This window comes from Uloborus diversus, chromosome 3 (genome assembly GCF_026930045.1).
Source record: "Uloborus diversus isolate 005 chromosome 3, Udiv.v.3.1, whole genome shotgun sequence".
NCBI lineage: Eukaryota > Metazoa > Arthropoda > Arachnida > Araneae > Uloboridae > Uloborus > Uloborus diversus.
The window spans coordinates 181221997-181244487 of NC_072733.1; the positions used below are offsets into that span (position 1 = coordinate 181221997).

Sequence of the window (22491 nt, forward strand, 5' to 3'; positions counted from 1 at the left end):
ACACGTATGTGGTGACTATCACTGGTTAAGCAGAAGTGGGATTCATCTGAGAACGACGACATTTTGCCATTTTGTCATCCACGTCGCTCTAGTCCAGCACCAAACTAAACGTAGCTGTCGATGTTGTGGGGTCAATGGCAGTCTTCTTAGCGGACGCTGTGATTTGCAGACCACGTGCAACCAAACGACGGGAAATGGTTCTGGTTGACACTGGAACATTCAGTGTATCTTGCACCTGCTGCAGAATCGAGGAACAAGTGACTTGTGGTTCTGCTACAGTCTGTCGGTGGATTCGTCGATCCACGCGTTCTGACGTCACTCTGGCTGCCCCTGCACCCCTCAAATCTTGCCACATTTCGTTGTTTCAACCATCTTCGGAACAGCCGATGCACCGTGCTCACATCCATGTGAGTATCAGCTGCGATTTGACGTACGGACCAACCTGCCCTTCTCAGTCCGATCACCCTACCCCTCGAAAATCGTCTAGCTGCTGGAAGTGTCTTCGTTGACGGCGGCCTGGCATTCTCTCGTGTTACACGTATCCTTCAAGACAAAAACAAAATTTCTTCGATAATTCTCTAGTCTGAAATAACGACACGAATATTGCCCATTCTGCAAGTTCCTTCCCTTATATCTTACTTCACATGCGTCGGAGAGCTGCGCATTTCACATCATTTACATAACTCAGTGATGTACGTCTACTCTAAAATTTTCACGAATTTCTGAACACTCCTTCTTGGTGTTGCATTTTCAATGTCGAGCAGTATATATATATATATATATATATATATATATATATATATATATATATATATATATATATATATATATAATTATTTAAATTTTTGACACACGTTGTTATAACAATCTACTTATGAAAAACAGCGTTAAATGTAGAATGGAGAAAGGGTGTGGCTACATATCTGCTGGAAAAATGTATAACATCAATTTATGGGACAACTTTTTTGCTGAAAATTTAGAAATATATTTTTAATATTTTCAGGTCTTTATCATTTCAAGTACCTGAAAAAACTGAAAGTCAAGAACATCCCCCGCGTACAGGTACTGGGCTGATAATACTCAATTAGATAATGGAAAATATAATCCAGAAAAATAAATGCTTCTGCAGCGATGACATTTGTTTACCAGCAGGAAGGCATCAATGTCAGTGCGTGTAAAATTTGGTAAGTTGACATCAGATCTCAAGCAATTTCATATTAACATTGAATTATCTTAGCACTGAAAGTAATTTCGAATGATAAACAACTTGTGCCGAAAAATGAAGAATGGGCTTATTGCACAATTAATTACTCGTGAAAACATCAATCTTTTTAAATCGTAGTGGCAATATTCGGTAGCACAATCATATTTAATACTATGAAATAGTATGTAAGCGTTCATATTATGAAAATATAAACAAGGAAGAGCTCCTCAATTACTTTTGCGCAGCAAAATGCATAGACATCAGTTCTAACTAAAGCATTAAATTGTAAGTTGAGATGGAAACGGTACGCAAAAGAGAATTCAAAAAATATAACTTTGAGTTGAACTAATTAACAGAAAGAAGCTTTGCTAAGCTAAGTTTAAATTTTCAAAAATATTCAGACGGGAACTAACAGTTTTATGGAAATATGAAATCAATGTTTCTTTATAGATCAGCCTTTCCTTCTCTCGTTAGAAAAAGTGAGAGTTTGACGTGCATAAAATGTCTGTGTAGATGTAGTATAATTCAAAAATAATTTAACTTACAAATTGTCAACCCATAAACGAGGCAAAACACAATAACGATGATGATGAACGACTAAAAAGCTACAGTATTACGGTTGATGTTCGAAAACGTTTGTGCAAAATGTAAAACACAACCTCTGCACTTTGTACGATCAGACATTTTATTTCACGGTTGTTTTTTCGAAAATGTTTCACAAAGCGTAAAATATTACCTATGAACATTTCATGACGAGCTACTTTCAAATAAAAAGAATAACGGGTAATGCATATCAGCATATCTTAAAATTATGCAGTCAAAAACATTTTGTGACTTCATTTTTTCTTTCAGATGCACCGGCTGTAGTGTCCTATCCGCATTTTCTTTACGCAGACTCAATTTACAGTCAAGGTGTAATTGGTATGAAGCCAGACCCGAAGCTGCATCAGATGTACTTGGACATAGTGCCGGTAACTTTATGAAACAATTTATAATAAATTAATGTTAATTAATTTAATAAATTACTATGTTCACTGTACAATACATGAGCTGAGAGAAAGTTGAGAACCTCTAGACGACGCTGTAACCGAAAGCTTAAATTGCCAGTTTTCTTACGCAGTTACACATCGTCCTTTCTACGATCGATTTAAGAAGACATGGCGACGTTTACACTATCAGGGAAAAGGTGGACCTGCACTTTTTGTTTGAGCGTGCTAAATGGAAATGATTTAGAAGCCGAAAGATTGCACAGACACTGTCTCCCCAAAAGACACAGATGTTAGGCAGAAATAAGTTCCAGTCATAGACATGAGACCCATGTCTAATGGTTCCAGCGATTTATCAGTGTCTTTGTAAAACGGAAACCTTTGTCAATGGCATGCACAATACAGGTGTACAAGGTGTGGTGTGCAGGTGTGTACCACACCCGGTTATTACTATCTCGCTAACCCATGCGAAGCATTTGAGTTCGACGGATGGGAAACCCGATTTCTAAGTTATTATTTGAGCAAATGCAAAAATGTAACCTTTTATTTTCATTTTCTCTGATAGCGGTGAAAAAATCTTTAAAATGAAGTTTTACTTTTGAACTTTGATGAAGTGTATTAAGGAAGTTATGACGTACGAACGTAAAGCACCTTTGAGAAGTACACTGCTTGACAATTGCTAAGGATCAGTTACGTTTTTCGGGAAAAACAAAGAATAGACAATTGTTAAAGAATTGGAACGAAATACATATTTAGAAGGAGCGATGTGTATTTATTGTAGAGCAAAATGGTTCAGATATCGTCATATCGAAAAATAAAGAACTTTAAAATTAAAAAAGACGCTCTTCGGATGATTTGCAAACAGCCGCAAAAAAATTGATCTTCAATTTAGCATGATAAAGACATGAATACCTTTGTAAGATGTGTGATGTCCATGGACACTAATGCACATTTTGCATCTGTTCTCCATGCTTTCCTATACATGCTTTCCTATACCCATAGTTCCTATAAACTATAGAGAAGTTCTTGGAGGATATTGTCCCACTTCTCTATCAAAGCAATTTTGAGCTCTTGCTCAGCTCGGGGAGGGATGGTTCTTCGTGAAACACGTCTGCTAAGAGCAACTCAGGTCTGTTCAATAGGATTTGGGTCTAGAGAGTAAGCAAATCATTGCATACTGAGAATATTTGCACTTTGCAGTGTGTCCGATACCTTAATACTTTTGTATGGGCGCACATTATCGTCCATAAAGGAGAAAGTCTGGACCTACAGGACCCCTACAAAGACGAATATGATCCAGAACAATCTCTCAGCAATATCGTTGAGATGTAACACTTATTCACTTAAAGATGTATAGCCAGTGGTGGAGCTACGCTTTCTGCCGCCCGGGGCGGTTCCTCAGTTTGCCGCCCTTTTGATGGGAAATAGTTTATACATTAAAGAGTCAAAAGTGTTTTAATTAGGTTTTAATAAAGAAAGCAAAATTATTTTTTTTCCTTCTTATTTTTCTTTCAGAAGGAGAAAAAAGGAATTCAGAGCCCCACCGAAAAATTCCAAAAGATGTCGACATTCGGAATTTTAAGCAATTTTTGATAATGCTTATAGAAAAGAGGCGTTGAGCTCCCTCCAGATCTTTTTTTTTTTTTTTTTCAAAATTAAAATCAGTTTTATGCTTTCTTTGGTGACGTTAGGGAGTTGGGACTTCTCAAGAAAATTTGCCAAAATTGAAGTCTTAAAAAACAATTTTAGGCTATCTTTGGATACGTGAAGATATTGGGGATGGTTTAGCTGTGCTATCTGGAAAGCTTTTCAACTAAACTGAAAAACACGTAAATGTAGGCTGTATCTAGTGATGTAAGGGCCTCCCCTAACTCCAACAAAGACTGAATTTTCCTCCCGAAATATTTTCAAACTTGAAATCAATTTTAGTCTATCTTTGATGACGTTAAAGAGAATAGGAAACGTTCGGGAGCTCTAAAGAAATTTGCAAAATTTTCAAAAACGCAATTGTAAGCTATCTTTCTTCCTATTCTAATTAATTGAGAGAAATGGAACAAACATCATCTTGTTCGGAAAGGAAAGTTCTTTTCAACGACACGTAATGTTAGGGGGGGATTTTTTACCCCTAATTAGGCAAAAACGTGAAATTTCAGCTTAGTTAATTATGAAAAAATTGAGAATTCGGGCTTCGAAGTGCAGATCCCCGGGGTACGTTCGAATTTTGTGCCAAGTTTGAGAGCTGTAGGTGCTATGGGGTCTTCTGGCCATTGGGAACAAAGAAACAAAGAAAGAAACACCGTCACCTTTATATATATATAGATTACTAGAACACAAACATTTATATACACTAATTTTTCTGTTATCATAATTTTTCCAGAAAGAGCCCCCCCCCCCCCCTTCGTGTTCCTTTTACTTCCTCAAAGATAGTTAAAACGTTTTGGAGGTTTCAGTTTTTAAAAGTTTCTGGTGACCTCCCCCCCCCTCTCTCTCTACTACCAGAGTTCCATTCCTCTAACGTCACTAAAGATATCTTAAAACTATAGCTTAAAAAATAAAGTATCACAAAATTGCGCCCGATATCTCCCGTATCCCCTCCCTCTTACCTTACAAATTTTTTCCAAGACTTCAGCTTCAAAACATTTTTGGGTGAAATTATTCCTAGCACCCGACCTAAAGTTCCTTAAAAATAGCCTAAATTTAGTTTTAAAACTGCAGTTTCAAATTTTTTTTCCTGGGTTCCTCCCCCCCTCCTCTTCTTTACTTAAGAAAAGACAGCCTAAACTTCATTTAAAACTATAGATTCGGTAAATCTCCAGGGGAGATCTCTCTCCGCCCTTTAATGAACTTCAAAAATGGCCTAAACTTACGTTATTAATATTAAATTCGGAATTTTTCTCAGAAAAAGCCCCGATAATTCCAGTTTCCACAGTCTGTAGCCATCTTCACCTATACACACTCTTCATCACCTATCTTTTAATGTGATAGATTATATAAATACTCATATGCAATAGAAAAATTTTAAAATAACTGCAACAGACTGCACGTTTAGTTTATCCAACATGTTTTCACAAAATCTTTCGTCGCATTGTTTTTTTTTTTTTAAATTTTGTTTTTGCTTTGACGTAATCAGGTTTGTACTTGTTTCATAAAGAACTCAAGGTGTTTTTTTAAATCTAAAAATTTTTTATTCACATATTGAATAGCAAATTTAAAAACGGGATTTAAAAGAGGCAAAAAAAAAAACTCAGAATTATCTTTTGAACAGGTGGTTTTAATTATTTTTTGTGTCATGACCCCATTTTTAAGAACCCGAGACTCGATACATGTACTGTACATGCATAAAACGTATTTATATAAGGCACCACGTTTGCACTAAGTGCTTTAATGATTTCAGAAATGAGACTAAGATAGTTAATCAAAAAGTTTCAGCTAATATTTTGAACTTAGATTATTCATCAAAACGATACTTTCTGATTTACTGTACATTTGTGTTAAATATAAATCATGAAACTCAAATTTCACAAATGTATGAAATGCAACACATAATAAAATTATTTGTCCATAAATAAGATACTAAATGTATGAAATATTTTTTCTTCAAAAGTGAGCTAAAACTAATTGATATAAAACTTTAGACTATTTTTGGCTCTCCTCTGATATGCCCCCCTCTTGGCGAGATTTTAATTTTTCGCTCGATACGAAAATCGCCAATAAGGCGATAACTTGGCAACCCTGGTTTTGCAACTTGAACGCTGGAAAGTAGTCTCTCGAAGTCTGTCTTTTTGCACGTGTCTGTGTGGTAGGAGGTAGGTGCTCATATGTTCCGCTCTTAGGGAGATTTTAAGTTGAATACTCTAAAATAAAGTTTCAATTCAAACTTTATTTTAGAGTATTCTTTTTCTTGTTGTTTTTTAATGTTAATTTAGTTGAATTTTCTATTTTAATTATGAGTTCGGTTTGTGATGTTGTCCAAATGTATCAATTGAAATTTTTGAATGAATCTTCTTTTTCTTTTTCGTCAGGTCGTCCAACGTTTGGACGTACCGGAGTCCTAAATAGATTTTTTATATTTAAACTAATTGAAAATAAAGAGGTTTTTTTAGAATTTTTAAGGGAAATTGGTTTACTTAAGAATGAAATGTTATGTTCTAGATGTAATTCTGTTATGAAAATTAAAAAAACTAAAAAATGTTCAGATGGGTTAATTTTTTTTTGTAGAAAGGTTATTGGGGGTGTTGTTTGTGGAAAAGAAGCAACGATCAGGAGTGGGTCATGGTTTAGTTCTAGCAAGTTGAAAATAGAGGAGATTTTTTTGATAACATATGAGATTTTAATTGGGACCAAAACTGCTGATATTGAAAGTCAATATTTTTTTTCATCACAAACTTTAGCCGATTGGCGAAATTATATTAATGAAGAAATATTAAATTACATTGAATTAAAATCCGAACAAATAGGGGGGGTTGGGAAAGTTATTGAAGTTGATGAATCTAAATTTGGGAAAAGAAAATATAATCGGGGACATGCAGTTGAGGGACAATGGTTTTTTGGGGGGGTTGAACGGGGTTCGGGGAAAACTTTTTTGGTTGCTGTTGGGGATAGGGGTAGGGAAACTCTATTTTTGGCAATTAAGCAGTGGATACTACCAGGCACGACGGTGCACTCCGATTGTTGGAGGGCATATGATACATTGGGGGAGGAGGGGTATGAGCATTTAACAGTCAACCATAAACTTAATTTTGTAGATCCAGAAACTAAATGTCACACTAACACAATTGAATCCACATGGAGACACGTTAAAAGTACTCTACCAACATATAATAGATTAGGGGATTTTAAATTTTATTTAGCTTATTATTTATACAAAAAAAATTGCGAATACAAAAATGAGGATATGTTTGTAAAGTTTTTGGAAATAATTCGCGAAATTAATTGGGTGGAGTGCAAAATACAAGTAAAATAAGGTTGTTGTTTTTTTGGAATTTTTTTTGTCAAAACAAACATAATTTAAATATTTTTGTAAAGTAATGATAATAAAAAATGGGATAATTTCCCAAAGAGCGGAACATATGTGCACTGCCTCACGTGAGGAAGTAAAAGAAAAGTAAAAAAGGTAAGTGAACATATTTTGAATTATTGTGTTTTTAGTGTGTTTCTGGTAGTTTGTATTTTGGTCTGGTTGGCATTTTTGTAGCACAAAAATGGTGTTAATTTCACATAAAATGTGTGACTTTATTGTATACTGAACGGAGGAGATCTGTGACTTATATCCGACTGTGATGTATATTAAAAGTCGGAGGGATAACGGACCGAGCGGCAGCGAGGTCCTGGCGAGCCCGAGGTCTCATAGTACTTTCGTAATGAGACCGAGGCAGGGCCGGCGAGCCGAGGTCTCATTACGAAAGTACTATGAGACCGAGGGCTCGTATCCCGGAGAAACAACCGAAAAAAATTAATGCATTAATTTCATTAAATAATTAATGACATAATTTGAATTTTTCCTGTTGGCGCTAAAAAAGCATCGCTAAGAACGATGTATGACATATGACGTCATACATAGTTTTCTTGGCGACGCTTTTTTGGCGCCAACAGGAAAAAGTCGCCAAGAGGGGGGTATATCAGATTTGTTCCCTATTTTTTTTTACAAACATCATTACTCAGAAGAATCTTGGCCCATGGACCTAGGATCGAATCTCATCCATGTTATTGGGGTAGATATAGATCATATTCTAGTCTAATCTAATCTAAGCCCATATGGCCTCTAGCGATCCATTATTTTTCGGTCTGCTTATAGCCAAACACTGGTGCACAAGATGGTTGATAACTTGGATTATAACTTGGACCGTTTATAAGCAAAAGTACTAAAGTATCAAAAATTGATAACCAGAAAAAAAAACGCCTAAAATATTTGTAAAAACACAAAGTAAATGACAGACTTGATAAAAAGCACATAGATGAAACAGAAGACTTTTTTAAAAGATGGAAATTGAATAGCATAAGAACTGTCTTAAGATCGTGATCTGGAGATTGTGAGCCCCTGTTTAAAACTCTAAATCCAAAGGAAAGGAGTCCTAAATCTGTGGTCAAATATCATGATTAAAATTGTAACACGTTAATCTTTACATAACCACATTATTTTAAAATATGGCCATTCAGATTATTTCACAACTTAAGCTGTATGATAAAGTATTTGTTTATTAAAAGCAAACATATGAAGCTTAGTAAATGTAAAAACACAAAATTTCTCATTCTGTAAAGAACATTATTGTAAGTAAGTAACGTACCTTTAAAATGTTCAAAAACACGACGAAGATAATTAGGGTTGATCCATAATGTTTACAAACAACGCGTGCTGCTGTTTTTGCGTAGTTCTTCTTTTTTCTTTCTCTCACACACACAGATTGAGGTTTCTGCTATTCCACTGGGGAAGCTTACACCTCTATTAATCCACAATGTTTCCAGGATTTTTGTTTTCCCAGGACAGCACAAAGACAACACAATAGATGGTGGTGCCATCTATGGACAGTTCGAGAGACAATTTAGAACCAAGTCAGGAGCCGAATAACTTCCTAGTCTGGCACCCCCAGAGGTATCGTTTCACTTGGAGGACATTGTGACCACGAGCATATGTAACGTCGCCCAGTCACCATTAATGACGACGGTGGGTCTTCGACCAGTGAGGATCGAACCCGAGACCCTCCGGTCCCGAGTCCAATGCCTTACCGATCAGGCTACCACGGCCCTGCGTAGTTTCGCAGAAATTAATTTGAGTTTCCGACTGGTTACACGCAGAGCTGCCAACCTTTAAAAATCCAAAATCGTAGCTGCATTTTGCGGCGGCGTGGCCGCTGCTTCAGAATCAAACTGTGATGAATTGTGAACAAATTAAAGAACAAAATAATGATACTTAATGAATTTCAAATATGATACAGAAAATATTAATACGAAATAAAATATTTTATACTGAAAGAATTTTAAGATGATACATTCTTGATTATTAGCTGTACCTTTCACCCGGTCGGCATGTCTTTTTGAAGTAACATGCTTGCGACAATCGTCACGACCACCATGTTCAACTGAAAAATCGCGATTACAAATAGTGCATCTTGCATAACCCGTATTTAAAGATGAAATAAGGAATGGCCAAGTGCTTTTATATTCTTCACGATATTTTTGGCAGTTGTTCTGCTTTTTTTTTTTTTTTAACTTCCTTTTACAAAAAAGGAAGTATTGTATTCGCGAAAAAAATTTCACTCAAAAATCGGTCTTAATTTCCATTTTGCTCACCCCCGAATGAATGTTGAGTTTATTTTTCAACCCGACCACACGTGGATGTATGCCTAGGAACGTACCGACACTCGAAATATCCATTTTGACGATCCCGAGTTAATTACGACGAGTTTTCTAGTGACGTCTGTATGATCGTATGTATGTGCGTATGTGTGTATGTATGTCGCATAACTCAACAACGGAATGTCCTAGAAAGTTGAAATTCGGTACTCAGACTCCTAGTGGGGTCTAGTTGTGCACCTCTCTTTTTGGTTGCATTCGGATGCTCCAAAGGGGGTCTTTTGCCCCTTTTTGGGGGAAAATCATTGGTAATTTTGATGTCAGCTCAAGTGGTGTTATAACTTGGCGGACACTTGGCGATATATTGCCAGTCTTTTGGTCGTCGTTTTGTCGCCAACTTGACGAAAAATTTAGCGATTTTTTTTTTTTAATCTGGTTTCAATTTGGCCACTGTTGTTGATATTTAGAGAGTAAACTATTGAATCACATTAAAACTGCCAATAATGAGAAAATGACATTAAATTGGAGTAAAAGGAAGTTATGTGATGCACACATCAGCTCGTTGTAAAAGGAAGTAATAAAAATCAGCTCCTTTCCGAAGAACCCATAATCTGCATGAAAACAAAACCGGCAGCACACGTGTAGAAGTTTGCTTTTCTGAACTTACGGGTTCAATTTTCACGCAATTAATGTTTTTTTTATTATTTCTTGTGATTATAAATTAAAAAAAAATAATTTTTGGACCCGTTTTCGTAGCGTCGTAGTTTAAAGCTGTAATTCGTAGAAACTACGATTTTTTCGTAGCAGTTGGCAGCTCTGGTTACACGGCCCACGTGAAGAAAAAAATTTTGACTTTCGAAAGCACAAAAAACTTTTCGATAAGTTAACAGCTGCTGTGATTGAAAAAAATGCAGCAAAAATTGCTGTAAAAAGTACTGTATTTTTTCAAAGTATAAATACGTTATACAGTACAACCAACCAACCTTATATCTATCCCTCATCGTTGTAGCAAAGAAAACTGTGATTTCCCAAATACTCTCAAATATGCATACAATGTGTTCTCAAGTGTATTTCCAAACTTCGATTGAATAGAAATCCTTAGCCAAACACATTCGGGGTACTTTTGCAACATTTTCTTCATAACGTAACAGGATAGTAAAACATTTCAGCGCACTTTCTTTATTGCACAATGCATTAGAAGTGTATTTTAGCAGATATTCAGGCAACTGAAACACTTTTAGCATTCCAAATGTGTACCGGTTATTTGCAGTGTACTCTTTTCGTCAAACATCAAACAGCATGAGTTTTCGTATGAATCATGAGCTTGTACTCAATGTCTTTAACGAATCCTCTCGTGTAGCACGCCCTTTGAACTTGAATTTACTTTTCTTGGTTCTGTCTGAGATGCAATTTTGCATAAATCTCTTGTTCCTTAGAAATTGTCAAGCAGTGTAATACATAATACTTTTTACTTTGTTAAAATATTTTTTAAAAAAAATGCGGTTTACCATGTTAGAATCAATTTCTTGCTCCATGGTTTTAACAACAGAACTGTGACTCAGAAACCTTCAATGAGTTTAAATTACATATTAACGGAAATTTGGATTAGAATTCTGCTGAAGAAAATTAATAATTAAAACAATATTTTTCGGCCCACCCATGTGGATTCGAACTCACGATCTTCACGCTATTACGACGACGCTCTAACCTACTGAGCAAATGTGTCTCCATTTTGGCATGATATGCATTGAAACAATGCACAATAAGCAGAATAAACCGGGGGGGAGGGGAGTCGCCAAAAAGACTTAAAATATGCATTTTCCCTTAGTATTTCACCGGAAGTGAGGAAAGTGGGTTTAAACTACGGATATTATACTAGCGTTTCAATCTATTGTAGGGATATCACTGTTGTTGCAAAAATAGACACAGTACGTAGATGAGATACGTAAATTAGGCTAATATTTATTGCTTCACTGTTCGAATATCTATCCTTATTCTATTAGAAAAAAAGCAGCTCATTGGTACGTATAGCTTATGTATAGTTCACATTATTGCATTTAAATAAAAAGTTGAGATTCACAGCTAAAGGTAGCACATTTCGTTTGATCAACGTTGTAAACTGGTTGTTGACATTGCTACAACCATTTTAAAACATATATGAAGCGTTTAAATGTTGCGTGTGTACTACCTGGGCATCCGCCTGTAGCGGGTAGAGTCGCCACTTAAAGTCCCTTCGGCAACTAGATACCGCTATGGCAGCAATTCGGCGCCTATTGTTAGTAAAATGAGATATAACAACGTTTTATCACACAAAATTTGCAGATTACTGCCAATTATTGATTTTCTGAAAATTATTTTTTTTTTTAATGAATAACAATAGAATCACTTTATTTGCAGGAAATGGGAATTCCTATAAGCGTAGCAGCAAGAATGCAAATAAATATCGTGTTCGAAGGAGTTAAAGACATTAGGTAAGCAACGCCATCAATTTCCAATTTATTTTTTAACCTACTCATAAAATGTTCATTTCTTGATTTAAATTATGTCTATATATTAAAAAAAAAAGTAACGTCAAAGGAACTGTTAAAGAATGTCTGTCGCTGCCCTGCGTCCAGGAGACCCCATAGCACCTAGAGCTATGAAATTTTGTTCAAAATTACTTCGTGCCCCGGGATTTGTACCTGGGTTTTTTTATTTTAAATATCAATTTCTTTTTTAGTTAATTTTTTGAGCTAAAATTTCACATAAATCGCCTGTTAAAGGTTTGAAAGTTTTTCCTCACCCCTTAACATTCTTTGTCGTTTGAAAGAGATTTATTTCTGCATCAAACAAAGTTTGTTCCAATTTTCTCAATTTATTAGAACAGCAGATATAAGGATTTCTGTTTCAGCGAAAAGTCTTAGGCTCAACTAAATCCAAGCCCGGAGCTAAAAAGCAAAATATATTACTAGAGACCACGAATTAGAAAGTGACTTTCAAACGTACAAAACTGCCGTTTTGCAATGCTCAGGAGTATAGCTGTGCAAGTTGGTACAGGTTGGTTTGGAACCCGGGAAAGCGGTGCTGTTAAAAACGCTTTTTTTAATGTATCGGTTACGCAAATTTCTATCAAGTATTTGACTTAAGGTTGGGAGCGGGATTGTGTTCTAATTATGAGCTCTTTACTTCTATTCTATTTTCTACGGGAAGGAGAGGGGTATTTTCATTTTGTTCCAAACGGAACTCGTAACGCGTTTTTAATATGTTTTTTTCTAATAGACGATTTAAATCATTACGAATTAAATAAGATTGCGAAGCAATCTTCGGGGGTGCGTTAACGAGCAGGGGGGAGCCCCCTAGTCTGTATAAAAATAACTACAGATCTTGATGCAACAAACAGCAGCAGTTTTAAAATATTTTCGGCGTCATGAAAAAATAGTTCAAAAATCAAAGTCTTCCTCCTGTAGCCCCCACACATTTCGCGAAGAAGGGTTTTAATCCTACAAAAACGAAATTAACTCATAATTTATAAATTACAGAATAGAGATACACTATTTATGCACCAATCAATTATATTAAATCAAACTCATTTCAACGAAACACACAAAATACTTACCACCTTTGTGTTAGCATATTGATAGACTTAGTAGTTTTAATTCCGGTATACTTCTTCATCTTTAGGAGCACAACAGCCTTTTGCAGGCCAAGGCTGACTTGCCGATCCTCCTCCAGCTGACCCTATTAGTCACTACGGCCCTCCATCGGTTGATTCCCATTAGCTTGAGGTCCTTTTCAACATCGTCCATCGTCCAACCATCGTGGTTGGACGATGTTGAAAAGGTGGTCGTCCTCTACGTCTAGTCCCTTCAACTCTCGAGAAAGTCACTTTTATGGTAGAAAATTATCAGCGTATCTATACAGATAGCCTAACCACCTAAAACGTGAGGAATTCTCTAGTCTCACTATATCAGTCCCTCCAAATTTGACATATTTTTTGTAAATTTCATAGTTGAATTCTTCAACAATTGAGGCAGTGAGAAGCAAAGGGATGTAAGTGGACATTTTCAAGTTTTGAATAAAACGCGTTTAAAGATAACGTGTTAGGTAGTCTTTCACTGAAATGTTTTCCTAAATCATGCTGTATAGCAGCAACTACCAAGGCTAATTTAGTATCATCTCTTGCCCCAAGACAGAGGAGAGGTTCACCAACCATGTGTACTGGTAATCTCCAAATTTTTAATTTTGCCACTTGCATCCCTTTGCTTCTCACAGCCCCAATTGTTCTGTTGAATAGGTCCAAACATTTTTCTTAGGATTTTTCTTTCAAAGATTATAAACTTTTCTTTCTCTGATTTACTTAGGGTCTAACATTCACTTCCATACAGAACAATAGGCCTGATAAAAGTTTTATAAAGGCTTAACTTTGTTTTTAGGGATATAAACTTGGATTTGAATTGGTTTCAGAGACCATAAAAACTTCTACTGGCCAAAAAGATTCTATTATTAATTTCAATTTTCAGATCGTTGCTACTTGAGATCAGAGTTCCTAAGTAAGTAAATTGTTTTAGTTTCAAATGTGGAGTGGAGTCACCTATTTTCAAGGATGACAGATGAGGAGATTTATTTGTTGAAATCAAAAATTTTGTTTTGTCCTCATTAATAATAAGTCCCATCTCCTTTGCCGCACTCTCAAGAGCTGCAAAAGCGTCGATAACATAGCTTTTTGATCTTAAAATGATGTCAATGTCGTCGGCAAAAGCGAGAAGCTGGATACTTCTTTGAAAAATAGTACCACTTGTGTTTAGACCAGTGTTTCTAATGGCCTTTTCCAAAGCGATGTTTGAAACAGTAAGCAAGAAAAGGAATATCCCTGTCGACGGCTTTTCAGTGAAAAAAGGATCTGCGAAAGACCTGACAAAATTTTTACTTTACAAGAAACGCTTTTCAGAGCCATTCTGAATATTTCGTGCGATTTTGCAATCTTGTAAAACTGTTATTTTATAAGGTAAAATAACGGTATTTTCGGTATTGGCAGAAAATAATAAATAATTTTTAATTAAAGAATTTTTAACTTATTAGATACCTAGTATTATTTTAAAGGCCTTTTTTTTTCATGAATGAGACTATCAAAATCAATCATTTGATTCTAAAATTTGATTTCGAGAACACGAATTAACACAGAATCAATGAAAAAAAAATGCATCTTGTATTTTCTTCCCTACACCTGATCTCAATGCAACAGCATAATTGTGGTTCAAAATTACGCAATGACTTTTAGATTATATTGGAAATTTGGATCAAAATTACTTCGAGGAAGAAAAAAGTCATTCAACTTCTGTACACTTTTCAAATGTATGTTCCTGAAGGAATTATATAATAAATTTCGGCTCCAGGCGACATTTTGTCTTTTTTGTTTTGTTAAACTTCTATTTTTTGGTATTTATATTGTCTCCTGTTCCACCGTGTTGCTTTTCTCGGACGACTTTTCATTCAGATGCTCATACTTCTTTGCATTGAAAAAGGTGTTCCTTGTAACACCAAAACACGTGTCCGCTGTAATTGGCATTTTTTGTGCTTCAAAATGTTGGATAACTGATTACTTTAATTCCCTTTAGAGTTTTAAACGATTTTATCAACTTAGTTGGGGGAATATGATTATATTTCCACCGATATAGCAAGCACTCAAATGCATCTAAAACCACTTTTCTAAAGGGATATTTAATAAAGAAAACAATTGTCTACATTGTGCATTTCTCTGCAACATTTTGATTGTTAAAAAATGTTTCATAAAGACAATTAAAGCGGCAAAAATGTGCAAGAGATTTACACTTTTATTGCACTTTTTATGTCTTTCTTTTTAATGCTCTGGTTTGTTCGTGCGGGAAGCACAATGCTCTTAATCGTTCATCGTTTGTATTATTTGTAATAGATTGTAATTATTTTGTAGTAAATAGGATCAGCGAGAACGCGCCTCTTACTACCCGGCGCTTTCTAGCTGATTCTACTTATTACAAATCATGCAAATGATGTTTCCGCATCAAGGTGTTCAGCCATCTCTCTGTGGCTAAGCTTTACCTTTTCTTAAAAGCAGATCGGTCAACAAGATAGAAGATCACGGTGCAGACTACTAGAAAAAAACAATAAAACCCTGTAGTAATTTTTTCCTTTTTTTTTTTTTTTTTTTTTGCGATGGTTACACATTTTTGGGGGTTTTTTTTCTCCCTAAATGTACAATGTACTATTTTTTGTTTTATGCAGAAGAAATTCAATAAAACGCATTTTGACTTTGTTGCTTGTATCTCTGGGGATAATTTATTAGCTACCAAATCTCTCAATTTATCTTACAATGTCCATTTAAAACCTCAACAAACTTTTACAATTTTCAGTAGTGTATATTGACGTGAAATTACTGGGAAAAAGACATTGTATTTATTTATTCAAAAATAATCATATTTCCCCCTTTTTTTCCCCTCAGGCAATTTAGCAACATTTCCAGAAGAATATATTTTCCAGTCCTTTGGTTTAGTGAGGTAAGGACATAGGTGTTTTTTATATTCAATTTCTTTTCATGCACAGTTACTAGAAGATTTTTTTGTACTCTCGCTTTCGTGAAATAATTGAAACATTATGTCAAGTAAAGGTTTCGTCGTAAATGGATGCACTAGAACAATTTGCTTAGCGAAATACTGTCTATTTTCGAAAAATTTAAAAATATTATTAGTTGTAGTGGCTTTTGAAGAATTATAAAGTAGAGATGTTATAGGTACCAGGGCAACGGAGTCGGAGGGAAAATGACTGACTTCGACTCCGACTCCGCCTCCGGAAATTTTAGAGCCTTCAACTCCGATTCACTCTTTTACCTCGAAATCAGTCTGACTCCGACTCTGCAAGCCCTGGAACAGTTATAGACTTTGAGGGGAAATGACCGACTCCGACTCTTGTAATTGTAAAGCGTCGACTCCCGACTCCGTTCCCTTTACCCCAAAATCTGACCAACTCCGACTCCACTACTTCGATTCCGCAGTCCTGTGTTATATAATGTGACTGTGAGTGACTACACATTGCCTGTTATTTGCCAACTTCAGTTTTCAGAAAATTAGCAATTACGTCGGGCTGTTTCAGCTAGACGGTTCGTTTACTGCAATTGTGCCCACCCTGCAATGGCCAAATATGGTCCATTGTTATGTTCAATGTTACCAACCGTGAAATATATTCTAGAACCTTCTGAAACGACAGATAGTCTTTATTCGTTATTACGAATTGTTGTTGCAAATTTGAAGCCAAATAAGTGGAAATTGGTTCCTAAAATTTAGATGGAAGCTTTATATCCATAAAATAAGCATGTAGTAATGATTTAAACAGTTCGTGGTTTGTAATTTTCTGTCTTTTCCTCGTTTTCCCTTTATCTATAGAAAATATTTAAAATTATATTAATTGCACATGTGGCCTGGCCCACATGTAAACTTAATAATTAATATAATAAATTATTATATTAATTATACGTGTGGGCCATGCGTTTTATTATATTAATAAAATTAATATATTAAAACGAGATTCATCTTCGTATGAGGTGCTTCCCTCAGGTAAAAAAAAAGTTTGTGCGCACCACTGGTTTAGTGGGATCAAAAAAATGTCAAGATTTTGAAATAAGAGTGCAGGTTGTTTTTTACGAATACATGAAGTGAATCGTGTGATAAAGTAGGATCGTTATAGGAATTGTTCTGGAAAATACCTTTCCTCAACTCATGTAATTTGTGATCAGCATACACTAGTGAGAATCTGAAGACTTGTAAACGACAACAGAATGATTGCAGTGGACGAAGTTTGAGCAGATCTTAATACAGGACTGTTTCTACCCTCGTCATGAAGATTTTGACAACTGTTCGTACGTTGCATAGGAGACGGTGGTAGCCCGATCGGTAAGGTGTTGGACTGAGAACTAGAGGGTTGTGGGTTCGACGCCAGCCGACCGAAGATCGTCCATGTTCGGTAATAGTCGCTGGTGCGCGTTAAATCTGACGAAGTCACAAAGTGCTCCAAGTTCCCGTTCAAATCAATACCTATGGGGGGGTACTTGATCAGAGGTTGCATAGCCCCTGGTCAGAAACAAAAAATAAAGCTATCTTCAGAGCCATCATCCAAACACTTAAAACAATGGCAAGTGGTAGGTACGGGGGACCCTGGAGTATAGTGTATGATGCAGTATTGGGAAAAACCAAATCGCTCCTAATTACTGAGCGCCATCATAAGCACTATGAAAATAAGTAACGTGCCAATCGACATTGATTTTAATGTTTTTTTTTTTTTTCTTATTTTTTTGAGTATGGTATTGAAATAAAAATTTCGATAACGGTATGCATTCACCCTTAAAGGCACACGAACTTTAATAATCATGATTATTAGACTGCCATATTCTTGAAAACAAAAAGGAGTCTAAATTGCGTAAATTAGACTTGAAACCTCATTCAATTACATTCTGAGCAACAAAACAAAAAATACAATAAACCCTTATTAATCCGGAATCTAATAAAACGGACTTCACTTGATCCGGACATCCATTGAAACGTACATATTGTATAAATAAAAAGCGAGTTACCGCAGCAATGTAATTTTATGGACCATATTTTGCATCTTTGTAATGAATTTTTATATTTGTTAAACTATCTTTTGCAGAAAACCCAAGTCAGTTGTAAAAACAGAGTCAATTAGATAAATGAAATAATTTACTTTTTGTGTCGTTCAAAGTCTATGGTTACTACTTCGCTCTGAGCTTACCTGAGAATTTACACATTTTCTTTAACAGTCGAAGCAACTTTTTTTTTTCTTTTTTTCCTGCTTTCACTGGTGAAACTTTAGAAAAATAGATATGCATCAGCTAATCTAAGTTGCATAAATTCATAGTCAACTCAATAAAAAGAAGATAATTTACTTTTTCCCCCCCCAGACTGCAATGGCTACTGACTCTATCGTGGACCAGCTAAGACTTGTGCTATATACACTTCCTTTAATATGTAATATATCCTCATTCATCATGATTTCCGTGGGATGTTTCTTGGTACTAGCAGCATTTGTCCTGTCCTTACTATACGCAGCAGGCAAGGTGAGCAACATTTGTATTAAAAATTAACTTACATATGCGGTTTTGATTTATTGCAAAAATATAGTACATCGTCGCCTCAGAGCAACAGTAGTGTTATTTCTGGGATTAGATGTCTTAGTGTTGCTTTGCGGCGACGATACATATACCCTCTCCGGAAAGAAGTCAAAACTGAATGAGCAGCAACAAGATATACAAATAAGGACTGCAAATGGACAGTGGAAACCATAGCATTATTGTCATTATAAAGTAATAAGTACTTTTGTGAAACGTTAACGTTTAAAGTCTTTCGACGTAGGGGAAGAGTGTAAAAATTCAATTTCAAGAAAATTCAATTGCATTTTTTACTATTAAAAAACACAGAAATTAAATTATTTCAAATGGTACAATATTTGTAACTATAATAGGTATTATAAAAATGAATCTAGAAAAAAACTACGAATTCACACAAGCAAGAAAAAAAATATAAACGAAATGCAATTTTGTCTCACTGTTCCTCTGGTAAGTGGGAACAGTGAGACACATATTGTTGGAATTAGCAAACTTAGAAATAATTTAAATTTATCTGGAAAAATATGAATGATTGTTGTCTTTTGGTTTTTACAGAAATAATTTAAATTTATCTGGAAAAATATGAATGATTGTTGTCTTTTGGTTTTTACATGAGCTTTTTCCTTTGACAAGATTAATTTCATGTCGTCTTGACACAGAGTAGTGACATCTCCAAGCATTTGTTTGGGACTGCGATAGAATGATTCTAGATAAGTAAATTTAGCCCAGTAAATTTAGACAGAAAATAGGGTCGATGTACCACAAGTTTAAAAAAGCTGAATTTTTCAGGATTAGTTCCTGAATATGTATAGAAGAAATCCTGAAAAGTCCCCTAAGATCCTATGTGAGTTTCTATCCAAAATCAAAGATGGACGCCAGGTGCATTTTGCCTCCCTTATATCTAAGTCAAAAATGAAGATTTTTCAGCTCTGAAAAAAACCTGTAGGTTCCATTAGTAATATTGTTTCGATACTTAGCCTAAACTCTAAAATAACCAATAAAAAATTTCAAACATTTGTTTTGACACCAAAAAAATGAAATTTCTATGTTCTATGTATCCTTGTATAAATCATTTTGAAGTTACAAAAGAATTTTTTTTAAATTTTTTACAAAGAATTTTTTAAAAATAATACCATAAAAAATTCTTTGTTTTAGTAGCTTATTTATTCTGCTGCATATTACGTAGAAAATAGAAATTTCAGCTTTTGGTGTCAAAACAATTGTTTGAACTTTTTTATTGGTTACTTTAGGTTACTTTTAGAGCATATAGGTTTTTTTTTTACTGAAAAATCTTCATTTTTGACCGGGATACGAGGAAGGCAAAAAGTACTAGGCCGCCATCGTTGATCCGCCATTTTGGATGGAAGCTCACATACAAACATAGGGGACTTTTTAGGATTTACTCTACATGCTAGGAGAAACTAATTCTGAAAATATTTCGCAATTATAAATTTGTGGTGCAAAAAATCCCAAATTTACTGAGCTAGTTGGTGTTGTTGATAAAACACAAAAGTTTGAATATGATAGGGAATTAATAGCAATTTTTAATGGTGAAAATTTTTCCACTCAAATTTTTGATTGGTCTAAAATTTTAATGTCCACAAAACACATTTTATTTTTTGAGTGACGTCTGGCTGCCTGTCTGTTATACATTATTGAATAATAAGTTTTTTTTCCCATCAGTTTTAATTTTTTCAACGCTTAAAGGCATGCTTGCGTTTCACCCGTCTAAAACCGCTAAGAAACGAAGCAAATGCTATTCCAACACTGATATATTGTTCCACAAAACGGCGGCCGAGTATAGTTCAAAGGAGAATTATTTTCCCTGTCGCACTTCCGTATGGTGGTATCTAGTGAGCTTGAGCGAACCGGAATCTCTTGGCTATGCACAGGACTAATTCTTTACCTGACAAAAGTGGTCAGATTACAAGGGTGGTTAACTTTACAGATTTTACTGTATACATATTTAGATTAAATTTATCGAGCAATGGATTACTCTTGCAAATATGAAAGACGTATTCACGAATCTTCATTAAATTCGCTTTTAGATCACTGACATGCCTGGAACGAAAGACGATGCATTGCTGGAAGATGAAAGTTCACAAAAGGAGGTAAAAGTATCAGGTACAACTGTGTAGCTTCCGTGTCCCTATTGTTTATTATTGCAAATCAATATTAGTGTGGCCGAAAAACGGAAATTTTTGATAAGCAACTTTTGATAGCAAAATAAAAGTTGTGTATTGATATCATAAATCCGAGAAAAATGATAAAAATAATTAAATATTTATCTCTTTAGATCACGTATGAGCTTCATTGTTTGAAAAATAATAGGTAATAAATGGTTTTCATTGGGTCCTAAATCTACCAGTGTTTTCCAATGCTAAGTTGTTTCTATATCTCGAAGGTAACAACTTTTAAGTCGAAGCTCTTATGTTTAGCTTAGTTAACGATTCTCGCCGTGCGTTAAGATGGAAAGAAACAGGAACCCGCTACATGCACTCCAATATCCACGAAATCGATCATTATGGCGGCGGAGGCATGGTTGGTTGGTTTATTTAGTTTTAATGGCGCAAGAGCCCTTGAAGGCTATATTGCACCAAATGATTCTTAATTTTATATTTTTCATATACATATAAAGTCAGGAAATGGTAAAAGTAAACATATTTTGAGGTAAAGGCGTAAAGCTTCAAGTAGTTTAAAATGAAAAGTTGTGAAAAACATATAAACATTAAAGACATTTAAGGGGAGTCAGTACCCCCTATACCATCAATGTTAATTTGCACAAGTTCATGTACCTTTTTCTGATAATCTGTTTAAGATGCATTTATGAAATTTTTTCTGTACCTTAAGTAGACAGTTTTCTCTATACTGAAGTAACATTTTGCAGAAAGGAAGCTTAGTTTTTTTTTTTAATTCTAATGCGTAAGTCACTGTATTTTTTCCAAAAAATGCAATTTTGTAACACGAAATCAGCTCTATAAAAAAATATTTTTGAAATGTGAGAAAGATTTTACTTCAGTATATGCAATTAGATGTATGGAATAGGTGGTAAAAATTTCAAAGCCTAAGACAATTTAGTTTCTGAGAGAAAGGAACATTTAGTTTCGAAAATACCATTTCGAGATATTGCAATTTATAGGGGAAAATCATACCTTATTAACATGCGTTTAATTTTTTTTTAAGCTTATTTTAACTTACTTCTAATATGAGCACGATCAAGAAATTTGTATCATTAAAAAGGTATTGAAATGGAGCTTCAAAACATATAAAAATCAAGAAATCAAATTTTTGAAAATATTTAGGGTACTGACTCCCCTTAAACAAAGTATGAATTAAGAAAAACTGGTTGAAACAATATCTTGACAAACCTTGAATAACAAGAAGAGGACAAAATAACATTTTGACGACACAAACACTTAATTTAAGAGTTGATGTATGCATCACATGACTTCCTTTTACACCAATTTAATGCTATTTCCCCATTATAAAAAATTTTAATAGGATTCAATAGCTAACTCTCTAAATGTCACAAACAATGGCCAAATAGAAACCAGATTTAAAAAGAATCACCAAATTTGTCTACAAAACTTGCTACAAAAACTTGGCGACCAAAAGACTGGCTATATATCGCCAAGTGTCCGTCAAATTATAACACTACTTAAGTTTGCATCGAAATAAACAATGATTTCCCCCAAAAAGGTGCAAAAGATCACTTTAGAAACTCCCAAATGCAACCAAACAAGGAGGTGCACAACTAGATCCAACTAGGAGTATACGTACCAAATTTCAACTTTCTAGGGCATACCATTCTTGAGTTATGCGACATACATACACACATACGCACATACATACGTACATACAGACGTCACGAGAAAACTCGTTGT

General features: G+C 34.9%; 1 protein-coding gene across 1 annotated transcript in view; it reads left to right on the plus strand.

Moving 5' to 3' along the window:
- The first annotated feature begins 2061 nt into the window (after positions 1-2061).
- LOC129218424 (scavenger receptor class B member 1-like) overlaps positions 2062-22491 on the plus strand; it is a 37870-nt gene continuing 17440 nt past the window's right edge. The window contains exons 1-5 of the mRNA XM_054852680.1: positions 2062-2175; positions 11878-11951; positions 15935-15989; positions 18404-18559; positions 20656-20731. Coding sequence (XP_054708655.1) covers positions 2128-2175; positions 11878-11951; positions 15935-15989; positions 18404-18559; positions 20656-20731 — 409 coding nt within the window. The 5' untranslated portion in view covers positions 2062-2127. The remainder of the gene's footprint in view (positions 2176-11877; positions 11952-15934; positions 15990-18403; positions 18560-20655; positions 20732-22491) is intronic.